Source organism: Dipodomys spectabilis, unplaced genomic scaffold, assembly GCF_019054845.1.
Source record: "Dipodomys spectabilis isolate Male_0828 unplaced genomic scaffold, ASM1905484v1 ptg000003l, whole genome shotgun sequence".
Lineage (NCBI taxonomy): Eukaryota > Metazoa > Chordata > Mammalia > Rodentia > Heteromyidae > Dipodomys > Dipodomys spectabilis.
This window is the reverse complement of record NW_024870680.1, coordinates 12,178,358-12,197,904: the sequence shown is the minus strand read 5'-3', so window position 1 is coordinate 12,197,904 and position 19,547 is coordinate 12,178,358. Positions and strand designations below refer to the sequence as shown.

The 19,547-nt window shown below is 40.9% G+C and overlaps 1 protein-coding gene across 1 annotated transcript in view; it reads right to left on the bottom strand.

Moving 5' to 3' along the window:
• The window catches only part of Gdpd4 (glycerophosphodiester phosphodiesterase domain containing 4), an 83,831-nt gene that overhangs the window by 34,412 nt on the left and 29,872 nt on the right, over nucleotides 1–19,547 (bottom strand). Inside the window, exons 4-9 of the mRNA XM_042690371.1 lie at nucleotides 19,467–19,526; nucleotides 14,549–14,647; nucleotides 14,383–14,476; nucleotides 12,737–12,814; nucleotides 11,867–12,016; nucleotides 11,424–11,502 (exon numbers count right to left, since the gene is read on the bottom strand). Coding sequence (XP_042546305.1) covers nucleotides 11,424–11,502; nucleotides 11,867–12,016; nucleotides 12,737–12,814; nucleotides 14,383–14,476; nucleotides 14,549–14,647; nucleotides 19,467–19,526 — 560 coding nt within the window. The remainder of the gene's footprint in view (nucleotides 1–11,423; nucleotides 11,503–11,866; nucleotides 12,017–12,736; nucleotides 12,815–14,382; nucleotides 14,477–14,548; nucleotides 14,648–19,466; nucleotides 19,527–19,547) is intronic.

Genomic DNA, 19,547 nt, shown 5'->3' with positions numbered 1-19,547 from the left:
AAATTGTTCTCCCTGAATCATACATGGAATGGGACCAGCCTCTTGAATACTATCTTTGACTACTACTGTGCCATGTCTCCTTATAGAATAGTGACTAAAAAATCACTCAATCCTGCCACTACCCAGTCATACCTAAACATTAGTAAATTCCCAACTGAAAGAGACTTAGCTCTTCAATCAAAAACACACATTTAGATGTGCAGAAATTTTAGTAAAATGAGGATATATGAAAATATGTTTCTCCCCAAGGTCAACAATTCTACAACAAAGGAACTGAATGAAAGTGAAGCACATAGATCTCTACCAATGAACTCAGAAGATCTATGACAGGAATGATTAATGAAATGAAAGAAACCAAGATACAAATAAACTGACTTCATACAAAGAGAACTCCAACAAATGGATAAATAAAATAAGGAGGGAGTCTAAAGGAAGATGGTGGAGGAAAAGCTGGAGGCTAAACAAGCTCTCACATAGAAAGCAGTTTTAGTGTTCCAGTGAACAGTCCCATGCTAGAGAATCACACCAAGTGAGCCATCACTTGAGAGTTTGACCAGAGAGGGAAAATCCAGGCAGCTTGGCCAAGGAGACAGATCTGAGCACTTGCCAGTAGCCATGGTGGCAGTTGCAGTGGGGCCACCATATCAACAGAGAGAGTCCAGGACATAGGTGCCACATGCGGTGTGCAAGCAGATTCTACTCACCAACAGCAAGAACTGACAAGGTGCAGAAATCTTCATCCTGCTGATTACAGACCAGGGATGGCCCAGGAACCAAGAGTCTGGCATAAGTAGAACCAAGACATCCTCAATCCTTCTCGTGGAGCAGTGGTGGGAAGGTAGCCCCTCCCCCACTACCAAAGAAGAGCTCCATCTTTAATACTGACACAGGCCAGACCGGAGCAGCTAGCTCCAACTCAGGCCTTGAAAGAAAACAATAGGAGCCATTCAGCAGGTCACAGGAACCTGGCCTGACCTGCCAGGCTCAGCTCCACCCACGGGAAAGTCCCATGCAGAGGAAGCTCCACCCCCAAGGAGTGACTTTCTTCACTGGGTAAACAAAACCAGAGGCTGCTCCTCCCCACTGCAGCCTAGACAGCAGGAGAGGTAAAAGACAAACAATTGAAACTCAGTAAACATAAACCCTGAGAATGGCTCCAGGCTGGGTTCTGTGAGTGTCTCAGGAGCTAGCCACTCAGGGAAAAGCTACTGATTGCTGATAGGCCTCAACCCTACCCAGAGCCTAGCATCATCACAGCAACTCCAAGCTAGAGGAAACAAGCATTTCCTTCTTTAGTAATACTCAAACCAGATCTCCCTCCCACTGAACTAGCCTGGGAGGAGATGACAAAGTCCTGGGTAAGGCAGAGCTTCTTTCTGCCTGCTCAAACAAACTGACTTAAGAAACAAATCAAGATCCCGCCAAAGCCGCCTGGCACCGTGGCACCGGCAGCGCAACAAAGGGAGCTCTCTGCAGATATCTGCCGCCTGAGGTACCGGTGTCAGACCCACCGATTGCGATGACCCGGCGGGGGGCCACCGGAGTCCCAGAGACACAGGGGGCTGCCTGCAGATCACCCATGCAGAAGCCGCCTTAGGTACCGGTGTGAGACCCGCTGATTGTGACGACCCGGCGGGGGCTGCCGGGGTCCCAGAGACACAGGGAGCTGCACGCAGATAACTCGCACAGAATCCGCCTGAGCGTGGACACTGTGGACCCGACAGCTTCAACAGAGGCAGAGATAGAAGAGAATCACACAGAGCCACCACCGCCCTGCCCAGCCCACAACTACCCCAACTGAACTCGGATTGCAACAGCAACTGACAACCTACACTACACAGAAACAACTAGCTCCAGGGTGAGTACCCCACAGGGGACAGTGTATCCCTCAAGGGAGACCAGAGCTGGAGGGAATCCCCAGACCCTGACCCAGACTCCCTACCCCAACACCCAGACCACAGGACCCACTAAAACTGGGAACTGTTCAAGAGCTCTACCAGCCCATGGAGCACACTCTGCTGGCCAGGCTAGAGCAAGAATGCCCCTGGAAGGGAGCTTAAACGCCCAAGCCAGGAACAGCACCCCTGGGTCAAGACAACCAACAGTATAAGAAATTTGAACTGTGTACCCCAAGGCTGCATAACCAACACAGTAGCACAGGCCCAACAGGCGCGCCCCAGGCAGGGGGCCGGAACCAGGCCTGGGGATCTGGCGCCTGAACAACACAACCAACTCCTCCCAACTGAAGTCAAAAGCTGAGCATAGGCCTCAGCAGAAGGGAGAAAAACAGGGAACTGCACGCCCTGGGAAGTACGCCTGTGACAACAAAAGACCTGGAGGCTCAGGACAAGAGAAGCCCAAATCCCACCAAAACCCGACCCATATACTCTAGGCTGGGAATTGGGCAACACAGGCCGCCAGCACCTGATAGTAGGCAGGAGCTCAGGCTAGTAAGGTGGCTCAGCATGAGGCCCTGGATCTGATTCCTCAGCATCACATAAGCAGAAAGGGTCAGAAGTGGTGCCAAATGGTAGGGTGCCAGCTTTGAGCTGAAGAGCTAAGGGACACCACCCAAACCTAGAGTTCAAGCCCACAACCGGCCCCCCCCAAACAACAACAACAACAAAAAAAACACAAAAAACCCATCAGGAGCCCATAGCAGACTCCAGCATCTGGGAGAGTGCATCCAGAGCATCCGATCTTGCCAAGAGCACCTGTAGGAGCAAACATGAGCAGTCTAGGCTGCTCAACCCTTCCAAAGGCAGGAATTGCCAGCGATTTACAGCAGAGAGCCGAGAATCCTATGTAGGTCAGACCAGCAGCTGGATGTAGGCCCCCAACAGAACCCAGATCAGGCACAGACTCTCTCTACCAATACAGAATCAGCAATCAAGCAAAGACAGACACACCAAAACAAAATTGCAGATTAGTCTCCAATAATCCTTGAACCCACATGCAAAAATCACAGAGAAAAATTACAAGGTTTATCACACCCAGGATAGCAAGCTATCCTCAATAGCCAGCAGCAATGCAGGGGAGAGCCCCAGTGGGAGCAAAGCAGGAATGGAAGACAAAAGCTACATCCAAAGGTTGCTGGAGGCAATGACTCAAGAAATAAAGCAAGAAATAGATCAGAAATTGAAAGAGCACAAGGATGAACTATCAAAAGAGATACAGGATATCAAACAGGAGATGCATGGAAAAATAGAGGCTGCACAAACCTCAGTAAGAAGTGAGATAAATGCCAAATTAGAGGTAGTATATACCTCATTAAGAGGTGAGATCAGTACTTTGAGAACCAACATCGAATCCATAAAGGAATCCATTTCCTCCATGCAAACCACAATAGAAGCCATGGTCAACAGAGTGAATGAAATGGAATGTAGAGTGTCAGATACAGAAGACAGAATACACCAACTGGACCAAAAAGTGACAGATATGGAAAAATCACTCAAATTAAGCCAAAGGGAAATTCAAGAGCAAGCAGATAGTGCCAAGAAATTTAACCTTTGTATAATTGGAGTGGACGAAGCTGAGGAATTTCAGAGCAAGGGAATGCAACACCTATTCAACAAGATAATCAGTGAAAATTTTCCCCACCTCAAAAAAGAACATCTTACCTACATAACAGAAGCATATAGAACACCCAACAAGCAAGATCCCAGGAGAAACACTTCTAGACACATTATAGTAAAAATGATAGATCTGAATAATAAAGAAACAATCCTGCATGCAGCAAAAATGAAGAAGGAGCTATACTACAACGGGAAAAAAATTAGAATCACTGCAGATCTCTCCACACAAACACTGAATGCAAGAAAGGCCTGGGAAAGTACCATACGAGCCCCGAGAGCCAATAATTGCTAACCCAGACTGATATACCCGGCAAAGCTAGCATTCACATTCGATGGAGAACTGAAAATTTTTAATAGCAAAGAAAAACTAAATGAATACATAAACATTAAGCCAGCATTACAAAGAATTCTAAGAGGGGGGACACAACCTGAAGAAAGCAACCAGGAACTGGGACCTGCCGCAAACAGGCATTACTCAAAGTCTAACTGAGCAAGCACAGGAGGAAAGAAAGAAGAAAAACTTAGGAAAATGGAATGGCAGGGACAACAATGCATCTCTCTATACTTTCTCTTAATATTAATAGGCTTAATTCACCAATCAAAAGAAAAAGAACTGAGGACTGGATCAGAAAACATGACCCATCCATCTGTTGCCTTCAGGAGACCCACCTCTCAGCCAAACATACAAACAAATTCAGAGTAAAGGGTTGGAAGAGGATCTACCAATCAAATGCCCCCAGTAAGAAAGCAGGTGTAGCTATCCTGATATCTGACAAAATAAACTTTTCATTAAAATCAGTACAGAAAGACAAGGACGAACACTACATATTAATACAGGGAACAATCCAAGAGGAGGATATTACCATCATCAACTTATATGCCTCAAATATTGGTACACCCAGATATGTTAAATAAATACTCTCAAACTTACAGAATAAAATAGATCCCAATACGATAATACTAGGAGACTTTAACACAACACTCTCACCAAAGGACAGGTCTACCAACCAGAGGATTGGCAAAGAAGCTACCGAATTAAGTGAGGCCATACTTCAAGCGGAATTAACTGACATCTACCGAGTATTTCACCCTAAAACAACACAGTACACATTCTTCTCAGCAGCTCATGGAACTTTCTCCAAAATAGATCATATCATAGTTCATGCAAGGAACTTAAGCAAATACAAAGGGATCGACATAATCCCCTGTATCCTACCTGACCACAGTGGAATCAAGCTAGTTCTCAATAACAAAGCATACTGCAGAAATTTCTCTAATACATGGAAATTGAACAGCACACTCCTTAGCAATGCCTGGGTAACGGAAGAGATCAGAGAAGAAATAAAACATTTCCTACAACTCAATGAAAATGAAAACACCTCGCAAAGAAACTTGTGGGACACAGCAAAAGCAGTGCTGAGGGCCAAATTTATTGCCCTTAGTGCCCACATCAAGAGAATGGAGACAGACCAAGTAAATAATCTCATGTTACAATTAAAACAGCTAGAAAAACAAGAAAAAATGGAACCTAAAGTTACTAGACAGAGCCAGATAACCAAATTAAGAGCAGAAATTAACCAGTTAGAAAATCAGAAAATTATACCCAAAATAAACCAAACAAAAAGCTGGTTCTTTGAAAAAATAAACAAAATTGATAGACCATTGGCAAGATTAATTTAAAAAAGAAGAGAGGAAACCCATATTAACAGGATTAGGGATGCCACGGGAAAAATCACAACACGTACCCAAGATATCCAAACAATTCTAACGGACTACTTTCAAAAGTTATACTCTCTAAAGGAAGAAAATCTGGCAGAAATGGATGCGTTTTTAGAGAAATACAAGTTGCCCAAACTGAGCAAAGAAGAAGTAAACCAATTAAATAAGCCAATATCCTATAATGAGATACAGGAAGCTATCAAAAGTCTTCCAACAAAAAAAAGCCCAGGACCAGATGGATTCATAGCAGAATTCTATAAGACCTTTAAAGTAGAACTAATACCTATACTCCTCAAGCTCTTCAGAGAAACAGAGAAGGAGGGAGCTATCCCAAACTCATTCTACGAAGCCAATATCACACTCATCCCCAAACCAGGCAAAGACCCAACCAAAAAGGAGAATTATAGGCCAATTTACTTGATGAACACAGATGCAAAGATCCTTAACAAGATTCTAGCTAACAGAATCCAGAAACACATAAAAAAATCATACACTATGACCAGGTAGGCTTCATCCTAGAGACGCAGGGATGGTTTAACATACGTTAGTCAATAAATGTAATCCAACACATCAACAGAGCCAAGGTCAAGAATCACATCATTATCACCACAGATGCAGAAAAGGCCTTTGATAAAATTCAACACTCATTCATGTTAAAAGCTCTGGAGAAAATAGGAATAGAAGGAACATTTCCTAAAACAATAAAAGCCATTTATGACAGACCAATAGCTAATATTATACTTAATGGGGAAAAGCTACAACTAATTCTCCTAAAATCAGGAACAAGGCAAGGATGCCCACTGTCTCCACTCCTCTTCAATATAGTCCTGGAACCCTTAGCCAGGGCAATAAGGCAAGAAAAAGACATTAAAGGGATCCACATAGGAAAAGAAGAAGTTAAACTATCCCTTTTTGCAGACGACATGATACTATACCTTCAGGATCCCAAAAGCTCCATCCCCAAACTCTTAGAAATCATAAATCACTTCAGCAAAGTAGCAGGATACAAAATAAACCCACAAAAATCAGTTGCCTTCCTGTACACTGACAATGTACAAGAAGAGAGGGAAATAAAGGGAGCAACCCCATTCACAATAACCTCCCAAAAAATAAAATATTTAGGAATTAACCTAAGCAAAGATGTAAAAGATCTATTTAATGAAAACTATAAAAAGTTAAAGAAAAAAGTTGCAGAGGACACTAGGAAATGGAAAGACCTCCCATACTCTTGGATAGGCCGACTTAATATAGTGAAGATGGTAATACTGCCAAAATTAATATACAAATTCAATGCAATTCCTAGGAAATCCCAATGACGTACATCACTGAAATACAGAAAACAGTCCAAAAATTCATATGGAACAACAAAAGACCTAGAATAGCCAAAACAATTCTAGGGAATAAAGACAACATGGGAGGGATATCCATGCCGAACTTCAAACTCTATTACAGAGCTATAATAACAAGGACAGCATGGTACTAGCACAAAAACAGACCTGAAGACCAATGGAACAGAATAGAAGATCCAGATATAAATCCACAGGCCTACAGCCAGCTGATATTTGACAAAGGAGCCAAAGACATACAATGGAAGAAACACAGCCTCTTCAACCACTGGTGCTGGGAAAACTGCAGCCACATGCAGAAAACTAAAAGTGGACCCCAGCCTATCACCATGCACCAACATCAACTCAAAATGGATCAAAGACCTTAACATTAAACCTGAATCTCTGAAACTACTGCAGGACAGAGGAGGAGAGACACTTGAACTAATAGGCACAGGAAGGAACTTCCTGAACAGAGTCCCAGGGTCACAACAAATTAGAGAGAGACTCGATAAATGGGACTACCTTAAAATAAAAAGCTTCTGCACAGCTAAATCTATCACAACCAAGCTAGAAAGACAACCAACTAATTGGGAAAAAATATTTACCAGCAATATATCAGACAAGGGATTAACATCCAGTATATACAGGGAACTCAAGAAACTAATCCCTCCCAAACCTAACAAACCAATTACTAAATGGGCAAGGGAACTAAAGAGGGACTTCTCAGATGAAGAAATAAAAATGGCAAAGAAACACATGAGGAAATGTTCATCATCCCTGGTGGTGAAGGAAATGCAAATAAAGACAACCCTGAGATACCACCTTACCCCAGTCAGAATGTCCCACATCCACAAATCAGCCAACGACAAATGCTGGAGGGGATGTGGAGAAAGAGGAACCCTATTACACTCCTGGTGGGAATGTACACTTATACAACCACTTTGGAAAGCAGTCTGGAGGGTCCTTAGAAAGCTAAAGATTGACCTCCCTTACGACCCAGTCATACCACTTCTAGGCATCTACCCTGAACAACAGGAACCAATATACAAGGACACGTGCACCTCCATGTTTATTGCAGCACTGTTCACAATAGCTAGGATATGGAAACAACCCAGATGCCCCACCACAGATGAATGGATCCAAAAATTGTGGTATCTATACACAATGGAATATTATGCAGCCATTAGAAATGACAAAATAATGGCATTTGCAGGAAAATGGACAGAGCTAGAAGGAATCATGTTGAGCGAGGTAAGCCAAGAGCAAAGAGACAAACAGTACATGGTCTCCCTGATAAGTGGATACTAAATCCAAAATGTTAGGTGATACGACAAAATTAACAGGTCTTAAGAAACAAAGAACTCCCACTCATCTGGTCGAACCACTACTAAATATCCCCATGCTGCTGATCACATGTATGGTGTATAACATGTGAACACCTTTATATGTTATAGACTGTGATAGACAATTTGCTCCAGGAAAGTTAGAATGAACTTGTGACTTTAAATGAGCATCATTATTCCACAATACTGTGAAATTCGGGAAATTATGTAATCACTTAATCACAATAAAAAAAAAAAGAACCTAGGGGCAGGTAGGGAGGGAAGGGATGGTAGGGGGAAAACAATGGAGAGGGTAATAATATTCAATAGAAAGTGTACTCATTAGCTTACTCATGTAACTGTAACACTCTGTATAGTATCTTTACAATAAAAAAAAAAAGACTTACAGAGAAACTTCTCTGAAGAGGAAATAAGGATGGCCAATAGACACATGAAGAAATGTTCAACCTCTCTAGCCATAAAAGAAATGCAAATCAAAACAACACTGAGATTCCACGTAACCCCAGTTAGAATGGCTATAATCAAGAACTCTAATAACAACAGATGCTGGAGGGGATGTGTACAGAAGGGAACCCTACTGCATTGTTTGTGGGAGTATAAACGTGTTCAAACACTTTGGAAAGTAGTATGGAGGTTCCTCAAAAGACTCCACATAGAGCTCCCCTATGACCCAGCAATCCCACTTTTGGGCGTTTACCCAAATGATCAAAAACAAGACCATACTAAAGCTATCAGCAAACTATGTTTATTGCAGTATTATTTACCATAGCTAAAATATAAAACCAACCCAGATGCCCCTCAGTAGATGAATGGATCAAGAAAATGTGGTACATATATACAATGGAATTCTATGTCTCCATCAGAAAGAATGACATTGCCCCATTTGTTAGGAAATGGAAAGACTTGGAAAAAATTATATTAAGTGAAATAAGCCAAGGCCCAAAGAAACATAGGTCCCATGGTTTCCCTTATTTGCAATAACTAGTATATGTCTGGGACAAGCAGAAAAGGTCAAAAGCTATGTACATATGACCAGATAAGATGAAGTTAAGCGAAATGTACCCCAAGATAGGGATACAAGTGTTTCCAATGTAGTTATTTGTTTCCAGTGTATTTATAAGGTACCATGTGATTTTTTTGTTGCTTTGTATGTACCTCCCCCACGGTATAATCTCTGTTTTCACTGTATTTGATGTTGGTATAATTTGGGGAGGGGAAGGAAAAAAACAAAATGTTTAAGTAGGATACAGGTTGACCCATTGTCATAGCGAGATGTACAAGACACTATGTTGAAAAAAGAACTTTACAATTTAGGTGGGGGAGGGTGTTGAGGGATTGTAGTTGTGGTGGTAGGAAGGAAAGTTTGGTAGGGAAAAAATAAAGGAGGAGGCAACAATGCTTGATAAGAAATGTGCTCATTGCCTTGCTCATGTAACTATAACCCCTCTGTACAGTATTTTCACAATAAAAACATATTAAAATTAAAAAAGAAAAAAGGTAGGCAATGCAAGATATGAAAGAATTCAACAAAGACTTAGACCTGAAAAAAAAAAAGAACTAAATTTCTGGAATTTAAAGACTTAATAACTGAAATACAAGCTCAATAGAAAGTCTTGCAGACAGAATGGAGCAACTTGAAAATAGAATATCAAAAGTTAAAAAACATACTGTAGCAACTAGATCAGTTAGACAAAGACAAAGTAAAAGTACTAAGACAGTATGAACAAAATTTACAAAGACCTCTGGGACATTATCAAAAAGCCAAATTTATGGATTGTGGGTATAGAAGAAGTTGAAGAGGTACAAACTAAGGGCATCAATAAAACATTTAATAAAACAATAGTAGAAAACTTCCTCAGCCTTGAGAAAGAACCATACAGGTACAAGAGGCTTACAGAACACCAAATAGCCAAGATCAGAGAAGAAACACCTCTAGGCATACTATAGTCAAAACAATAAATATGCTGGAAGGGTCATCCACATCAAAACAGAAGCAACGGAAGTAAAAGAATAAAGACAATAGTCCAGAAGCTCACTGGTTCAGTATCTTTCCATTATGCCCATGACCATTTCCATGAATGACACTAAAAGTTCTGCTAAAAAACAACTGGTTTCAATCCTGTTTCAAAATATTCTATGGAGAATGGTTGTCATGATTGGATAATTTCAGGAACCTCAATTTGTGGTCAGGATTAATGCTGATTCTAACTTTACCATGTATGGGCTATCTTTATGATCTGTCCCCATGTGAAATGTCAAGAAAGAGAAATAACCTCACAGAACCTGTGAGAAGAATACATCACATGTAGTCATATACTTATGCTACAAATGAAGCACAGATATATGAATCCTACAGCAAAACACTTTTTTGTCCCTGCTCCTGCTCTAAGTCTTCCTTTGTCTATATTTGGACTACTGCTACATTCTGCTACTGGCTTCCTGAAAATACTTTCCAAAATACATCCTTCTAAAAACAATGAGATGACCTGTCCTTTAAAAGCTACTATGGCTGGGGCTGGAAAAGTGGCTCAGCGGTAGAGCACTTGGCTTGCATGCAAGAGGTCCTAGGTTCGATTCCTCAGCAAAAAGAAAAAGGCCGGAAGTGGCGCTGTGGCTCAAGTGGTAGAATGCTAGAGCTGAAGAGCTGAGGGACAGTGCCCAGGCCCAAAGTTCAGGCCCCATGACAGGACCTCCCCTTCCCCCCCCCCCCAAAAAAAAACAACTACTGTGGCTTCCTATTACACATTAAAAATATCCATGATCCAACCTCAGTCAGTTTGACTACCATACCTCTGCCTCAAGATCCCTCTCCTATCCCCCCAAATCATACCAAGTTTAGCATCTAGTATAGGCTACTTTCATGCACTATAAATTTGTTCTTTCTCATTAAGATGCTTTTGAATACGTTGCTGCCTGTCTTGAATGCTTTCCCTTCTCCATTGGCGGTTGGTAAAATAATTTTTTCCTTCAAGGCTCAACCCAAACACAGCTTTGACCATATAGATTGCTTTTTCTTTCTTTCACAGAAAGTAATCTTTTTCTCCACAGGGGTTCCTCTGCACTTGAGTTGCAAGGCTCCCATTATCAATGGCCCTATTCGCCTTATCTCCTTCATCAGCTGGAAATAACTTAGGAATAACGATATCCATCTCCCAAGCATTCGGAAGGCCGAGAACATATCAGATATCTAGTTGACTAAACTGCTAAGGCTGTATAGGGGATTAAGTTAGAAACATAGATTACAATGGGAACAAATTTAAATTATAAGTGGAAACTATATCAAATGTGTCTGGTTTATGAACCTGTAAGTTAGATTGGGAAAGTACTGAAATACGGTTTGAAACGGAGACGTTTCATGTATGTGGTATGTGGCTAGGTGCCATCTGAACACAAGAGAAAATTTCCCAAAGGCCAGGCAGGTCCTCCTGGAACACTGGAATCACCCCTTACTTTCCTACCTTAAGTATACGTCAGTCTCCAGAGCATAGGCACCAAATTCAACGGCCTTCTCAAAGGACATCATGGTATTTTCTGGTGCTGCCTGTAGAAGAAATCAAGCCCCGTGCTTTGAAGTCTCTCCACCCCACATCACTTTTATGAGATGGAACCCAGAAATGAAAAGGGGTCGGGAAGCAGAGCTTGTCTCCCTTAGCTCTCTTTTCAAAAAGTCTGCCTATATTTCTCTCTGTCCAATTGAATATTGAGTATGATGGAAGTCAAATAACCTGGGTTTACGCCCAACTTCAACAATTAATTCCTTATTCTTTTCATGCCAAGACAGCTTTTTTCTTTTTTTCTCATCAGGGGTTCCTCATCAGGGGTTCCTAGGGTTCTGAGGTCCTCTTCTCTCTTCTGCATACACCGTACATACCTGTACTCACTCATGTCCATTATGCTCAACCTACCATTGGTGCACCTCTGTGTGCAATAAAGACAGGCCTAGGCCCCAAATCCTCCGTCTTCTGAATGCAAGGAGAATAAATCCCAAGTGGCAACAAATACAGACATATGAGAAGAAGTAAAAAGGGAAATGCAACAGCCACTTGTAGAGCTAAAAAAAAAAAAAAAAAAGGAGAGAAAAGCGGGGGGGTGGGGGGAAAGGTTTTAAAAAAGGGGATAAAGAACCATCCTAGGCAATTAACTACCCCCAAAACAGCAGTCTGAGTAATAACCAGTTCATGAATTCCCTACTTTGTGGACTGGCTGGTTTACCTTCTGTTCATCACATTACCACTTACTTTCAGAGATTTGTACATAATGTTTAAGAATGTTCAGGTGTAAGACTTTAATGTAAGGAAGGGGAGCAGACAAGGAAAAATAGAAAAAGAAGGAGAGGTAATACAAGGAACAGGTTTACAGAGAGGAGCTTATTTAGTTCTGAGAAGCTTGTGAAGATCATCCTCAGATGCTCCTATATCTAGGGCGGAACAGCATTGTAGAAAGGATTCAATCTGATAGAAATCTAGGTTCAGAACCAAAATCTTATCAGTGTGGCTAGGGACATGTGACAATCTCTCTTCATTTTTCTTCCATAAAATAGAAGTGTCTTGCTGCTAACATAAACTTCACAGAGTTGTTTTAATAGTGTTGACTCATAGTAATTATTCAATTAACATTAGTTATTTGCTTCCTTCCTTCCCTGGCTCCAGCCTGGCCATAATCCCTGTTATTCCATTTCCTAATACTGAAGATTTTATACATTTGTACATTAACTAACCACCTATGTTTTAAATAGGTGATTGACTTTTAAATCTAGGTCTCTAGTTCTAACCTCTTAACCTTCTGAATATATCAGTTTCCTCTTCATTTTGCACCTCGAAACATGTCATCTTGAATCTTCTTAGTCTAACTAAAATTTAGAAAATGAAAGAGTTAATTATTGTCCCCTTTAAGAACTTGCCCCAGAAATATTTTCTAAAATGTACCCTCTACACATACATGCACAAAGCTATGTGCACCAAACTGTCATAACACCTTTATCAAATCAGCATTCCCCTCAAGTTGGGAGGCAAATACTCTTGTTTACCTGATAGTGGGGGAAAAAAGAGATAGAGAGAAGATCTGTTCTCAGTAAGGGTGGTGAGAGAGAATTCCATTCTCAAAGTATTTTAGTGTGGTTTCCATTCTCTCTTGTTTCCATAATAGTAGGGGAAAGAAGGGAGAGAAAATTCGTGGAAGAGACAGACTTGTCTGTAGAAATGAAGATTCCCAGGTGTGACAGACTCACAAAAGATTACTTTGAGTTACTTGGATATAACAGGATGTAGTAGTGGTTGAACTTAGTAATATTTGAATACAAACTAAAAGAAACTGAGTCATTGAAGGACTTGCTTCTAGGCCCATTCTTTCTATGTATACAAAGATGGAATATGAAGGATTGACCCCCACCCTGTTTTCCCAGGTGCATACAGATACCAGGCAAGCCACCAAAGATAAGTGCAGACTGCCCAATTCCAGCAGGGCAATATAGCCAAGCCTGCCTATCAACATTCCATGTGGCCCCAATGGAAAAGCCCCCTTCCCCACCTCCCTTTGAACTTGTGGCTTTCTTATTAACCTCTGCCTTCTTGCTCAGATCTCATAAAACCCAGCTCCAGTCCCAGTTCTATAGAGTCTCCAGGCCCTCAGGAAGACTGTATTTCTTGCTGCTCTATCTCAATAAATGGTGTAGAAGATTGAATCTGGCCTGTTTCCTTCCTTTCTCCATTTTCCTAACAGTCATCACAACACTTTGATCAAGTAAAATTAACATGACTTCTACTTCATCATTCGGCTCTCAGATAGGTAATTTCTTTCTCAGAAAGAAGTATGTTAAGCTGGGAGCTGATGCCCTCCCCCCCACTTCAATCCTATCTAGTGAGGAGAGGGAGATCTGAGGATCCCTGTTTGAAGCCATCCTGGGCAGAAAAGCACATGAGACTGTTTATTTTGAACTAACCAACAAAAAAGACCAGAAGTGGAAGAGTGGCTGAAGTGATAGAGTGCCAGCCTTGAGCCATAAAGCTAAGGGATGGCACCCTAGCCCTGAGTTTTAAGCAGAAAGAAAGAAAAGGGAAGGGAAAAGAAAGGAAAGAAAAGGAAGGGAAGGGAAGAAAAGAAAGGAAAGGAAAGAAAAGAAAAGAAGAAAAGAAAAAAAAAAAGAAGCAAGGTAGTATGAAAGGAAGGAAAAAAGAGAGGAATTTCTTACTTTCTGAGAAGAATCCTTTTTAAAAGAAGTCCAGTTTGACCACAGAAATACTATGACAAGCCACGTGGGGTGGTGAGTGACAGCACCAGGAACACACCTGTGCAACAAGCTAAAGGGAATTCAAAGAGGCACAGAAGTGGCCAGCTACCAGGTTTCTGTTTCTCTTAGTGGTGGATGCAAGCTAAGGCCAGAATGGAAGAGATGAGGCACGGTTCCACTCCATAACATACTTTCTGCTTCCAAACGGGACACATAGAATGATAGAGGCCAGGAGATGATGGACATCACAGCTATGCCGCACAGGTGCACATAGGGAGCGAAGATCTAGAAGAAGACCAAAAGTTAAGCTAGACAGATCTGGACAGATAGTGTTAAAAGCCACACGATGTCACTTACCTTCAATGACAGCCCAGCTATCAGCCACTTGTCACGCCAGAATTTGCATATAATAGCCATAAGAAAGACACACAGTATAATCACTAGCCAAATCAGGACCTGGGGAAACAGAAAGGATCTTCTGACTTCTAGGCATGAGATTTAGCTCAGAATTATCTTCAGAGTGACTTGTGGTGGCACCAATCTATAATCTCAGTCCCTCAGGAGGCTGAGGCAGAAGGATTGTGAGTGTGAGACCATCCTGGACTACACAGGGAGACCTTGACTTAAAAAACTAAATGAAGGAGCTGGGTATGTGACTTAGTGGTAGAGTGCTTGCCTAGCATGCATGAAGCCCTGGGTTCGATTCTTCAATACCACATACACAGAAAAAGCCATAAGTGGTGCTGTGGCTAAAGTGGTAGAGTACTGGTCTTGAACAAAAGAAGCTCAGGGACAGTGCCCAGGCCCTGAGTTCAAGCCCCAGAACTTGTTAAAAAAAAAAAAAAAAAGAAGCTATCCTTGGAAATTGTAAATTGTACATGTATCCTTTACAATATATTCTTATCTTTTTAAAGCTAAAGATTTTGAAAATCCTTACTATTCTGTGTATCCAGTCATTCACTTTTCTGACTTCTATGTCTTTTTTTGGGGGGGGAAGGGGGTCCGGTCATGGGGCCTGAACTCTGGGCCTGGGCGCTGTCCCTCAGCTCTTCAGCTCAAGGCTAGCGCTCTACCACTTGAGCCATAGCACCACTTCTGGCTTTTTTTCTTTTTGCTTATGTGGTGCTGGGGAATTGAACCCAGGACCTCATGCATGCAAGGCAAGCGCTCTACCACTGAGCCACCTTCCCAGCCCCTGACTTCTATGTCTTTATTACACACTTCATGGCTGGAAAAAATTACACAATTATGTGGTCTGAGGCCATTCCCAGATGATATCTCCCTCTGAAGCCAGGTCCTTAACATGGCTTAGTATCTTAATCTATTATCTCAATTTTAAATAAATGTCTTTTTGAAGTATGTTTTCTTCAACAGACTTAATGAAGTCAGGAATAATATTTATATTATTTATGATCATATCCTCAGTGCCTTGTTGGATGTCTGGCACATGGTAGGTATCCAACAAATAACTATTGAACAGATGAAAAATATGTCTTCAAGAGCACTGTGTACTTCGAGGAGAAAGAACACTGAGAACAAGAAGGTGTAACTTTAAAAAATATTTTAAAAATTATCTTTAAGTAGTTGTACAGAGGAGGTACCACATAACAAATCAGTTTATGAACATAATGCATCTTGATCAATATTACCCCTTCAACATTCTCATCCCCCTTTGGCCAAACCCCTTTCCTTACTTTTCTTAGTTTCGTGGTATATATAATGAATTTTGGACTGTGTTCTGCCTCTCTTCCCCACTTCGTTAGTCTTCCCCTCTCCCTTTGGCTCCACCTACCTCTTGCAAGTATTCCTGGTGTTGATTTTGTTGGACTTTGACCTGGTCTTTCTACAACATTATACTATTTGAGCTCTCCATAGAGTCTTTTATATTTCAGTTAATTCATTTGGAACCACTTGTATACCTCCCAGTGTGTTTACTTATTTTCATAGGCACATTCTGGTTACCACAAATGAGCGAAACGATGCAACCTCTGTTTCTCTGGGTCTGGCTTACTCTACTTAATATAACATTTGCCAAGTCTTTCCATTTCCTTATGAATGGTATAATATTCTAATAGATGAGTAAAATTCCCTTGTGTGTATATACCACATTTTCTTGATCCATTCATCCATTGAAGGGCATCTGGGCTAAATTCATATCTTGGCTCTGGTGAACAGTGCAGCAATGAACATGGCTGATGGCTTTACTGTAACCTTGTCTATGTTCCATCGGGTAGATGCTCAAGAGTGCGATTGCTGAGTCACAGTGTAGTTCTAGTTTAGTTTTCTGAGGAACCTCCACCCTGCTTTCCTGTCCATACTGTGGCTGAACAAGCTTACATTCCTACCAACATTATGTTAGAGTTTTCTTTAGGCCGCATCTTCACCAAAGTTTGTTGTTGCTTGTTTTCTTGATGACAGTCATTCTAACTAGGATAAAGTAATGAAATCTCAGTGTTCTTTGATTTGCATTTCCTTTATTTATTTTTATTTTTTTGGTCGGTCATGGGGGCTGAACTCTGGGCCTGGGCGCTGTCCCTCAGCACTTCAGCTCAAGGCTAGCGCTCTACCACTTGAGCCATAGCACCACTTCCGGCTTTTTTCTGCTTATGTGGTGCTGAGGATTCGAATCCAGGGCCTCATGCATGCGAGGCAATCACTGTAACACTGAGCCACCTTCCCAGCCCTTACATTTCCTTTATGACAAATGATATTGAAGATTTCTTGTGTCTATTACTTTTACTTCTCAGGAGTGTCTAATTCATTAGCAAAGAAGGCATAACTTTCTTAACTTTTTCCCCTTCAAATGTAGTTTTTTTCTTTAATTATGTTGCTTTTTAGACAGTTATCTCTTTTCCATAATATAATTAACTCCACATTAAGAGTCTCACAAGATAATTCTTTTGTAGCTTCAATGTTGGATAGCATCTCCAAACTTTTACAAAGTCTTCCAGAGAACAGAAAAATAGGCAATATTTTCTACTTCTACCTTAAGAAGCCTTCAAAATTGTGATATTCAAATTCAATAAAGACATATTATAAGAACTGAAAGATATAGACCAATCTCTAATAAATGGGTGCAATTTTTTTAACCTATTAGCAAACTAAAGTACATCACAACACAATTAGATACACAAGAATCTTACACAATACTAAACTTCACAAATGAGTGATAGGATACAAGTTGCCATAAAGAACAAATAAAGTATTTCCCTCGGATAAATGTGATGTCAAAAGTAGCTACTCATCAAAGACCTTTCATTTTCTGTATTGGTAACACATTCTGTTTTTGAACTTAAAATGTGGGATTTTTGAATTGATTAAGCATGTTTACAAGGAGTTTAGATAGTAGGCACTCACATTTCCCTGGACAACCCCAGATACAAAGGAAAATGATTACAGGTCTGATACTAATCATTTCTTTACTGGGTTAGTCTGAGGAAGGAAAAAACTCAAAACATAAAATGAAAACTCTAAGCCTGGAATAATGACTCTTGACAAGGAACCTCCACGTCATGTAAGTCTAGTTCTGACTGGTTTGCAAGCCTAAGCAAAGTAGTTATCTCCGAGCGAAGGTTCAATTGTTTTCCTAATCCCAGCTCCCTCCTTTTCCATTGCCTGCGGACTCAAACTACAATTAGATTCCAGAACAGCCTCAGGGCATGGAGGCCTAGAAAAGAGTGGTATGATTTTATTAGCTTATATTGGCAAAAATCCAATGGTAGATCTGTGGGAATTAATTCTAAAGATTCCAGACAAAGAGAAGAAAATGTAATTTTAGGTAAGGTTTTAGTGGTAAGGTTATACCTATTAGAGATTATGGTTTCAGTATATCAAAATCCAAGTATTAAACATTTATTTATCTGAAGTCTCAACTCAGTTGTAGCCTATGCTTAGTAAAATTGGGGTGCAAGCTCTTATTTTCTGAGTAGGCATGAGCTGCCATAGCTTGAATCCTCTATGATTCAAGCACAGAGGACAGTATGTTTAAGAAGGCTGAGGCTCTCTAATTAAAGGTGCCAGACTTAAGGTGAGAAAGGATGCCACTGAAACGGGCAGAATTCTGCTGTGGCAGAGGCCAAGTGACAGCACTTAACTCACTTGAGCTATATAATCAGACTTTCCATGATTGGCACAAGCCTGGAATAAACCAGAATCCTTTCATCTTAGTAGTTATTTATCATGGTGTCCCAACTCCAAAATAGGTGGTAATATCAATAAGAATGATTTGTTCGCTCTTGTAATCTATGTTGTTCTCCTAGATGATCTCATGGCCCAGTTTCTACCTCTTCTAGTAACTCAAATATTTCCATCTTATCCTTCACACTTGAATAGGAGGTTTAAGGATGCTACTTGGACAATTTTGTATATACCCGGAGTTAAGGAAATATTAAGTATGGTATCTATAACCGCACTTGAAGATGTAAAAAAGTAAGAGACTGTTTCTAGAGTTGCTCAAGCCCACAGCAGAACAAGAGACAGTATGCTTGAGATATGATTTAGGTGCACACAGGAAGAAGCGCAGTTGCTAAGGGGAGAGACCACTGACTCTGAAAGAAACCATGTGTATCATTTTGCAGAGATTCAAGCTAAGGTCAAATGAACCTCAAAGGAGAGATTTCACAAGATTATAAAATAGCCATTCATGAGATAGGCATTAACCCTACCATAAGAGCTGAGGTCAAGGTTCTCAACAAAAGAACCTCTAAAAAAATAGCACATAGTAAAACACTCTGGAGAAAAGAGCCAAGTTGGGCACATACCCAGATGTCCCTCTTACGCCTCTTAGAGGACCAGGACCATGTTCCTTGCTCATCTCCTCTTTCCCTGTGCCCAAGTTCAAGCGAAAGGGTCCACATGTCCTTGTCACCACTGCAGGCTTCCTAACTTGGATCAAGCCCAAGGAGGATGGGAAGGTTTTATGATCAATACAGTTGGAGTTTTGAGCTATAACAATGAACTAAAATGTTCACGGAATGAAATAAGATTGTTCTTTGAAAAAGATTGTGAAAGTGAGAAATTTGCCCAAGATTAAATTGGGATAAGAAAAGACAGAGCCTCTGAGTTCAACATGAAGAAGCGAGGAAAGGTATAGTTTGGAGCCTCCTTAGGTTCAGCAAATTTGGTCATGCAGTTACAGCTGTGAGAAATTAATTATTTCAGTTAAAATTGTATAAACATTATCTCTTCACTTTAAAAGGAGAACAATGGCAGAGAGGGCAACTGTGTATAAAACACTTAACACCAAGGAACACATTCATTGTCTCAGGTTTCCTACTTTATGACAGGCATGCAGGAACAGTTCCATCCTTTCCCAGAGCAACAAAAATCCAAGTACCTGGGAAACAAACAAGAAAAG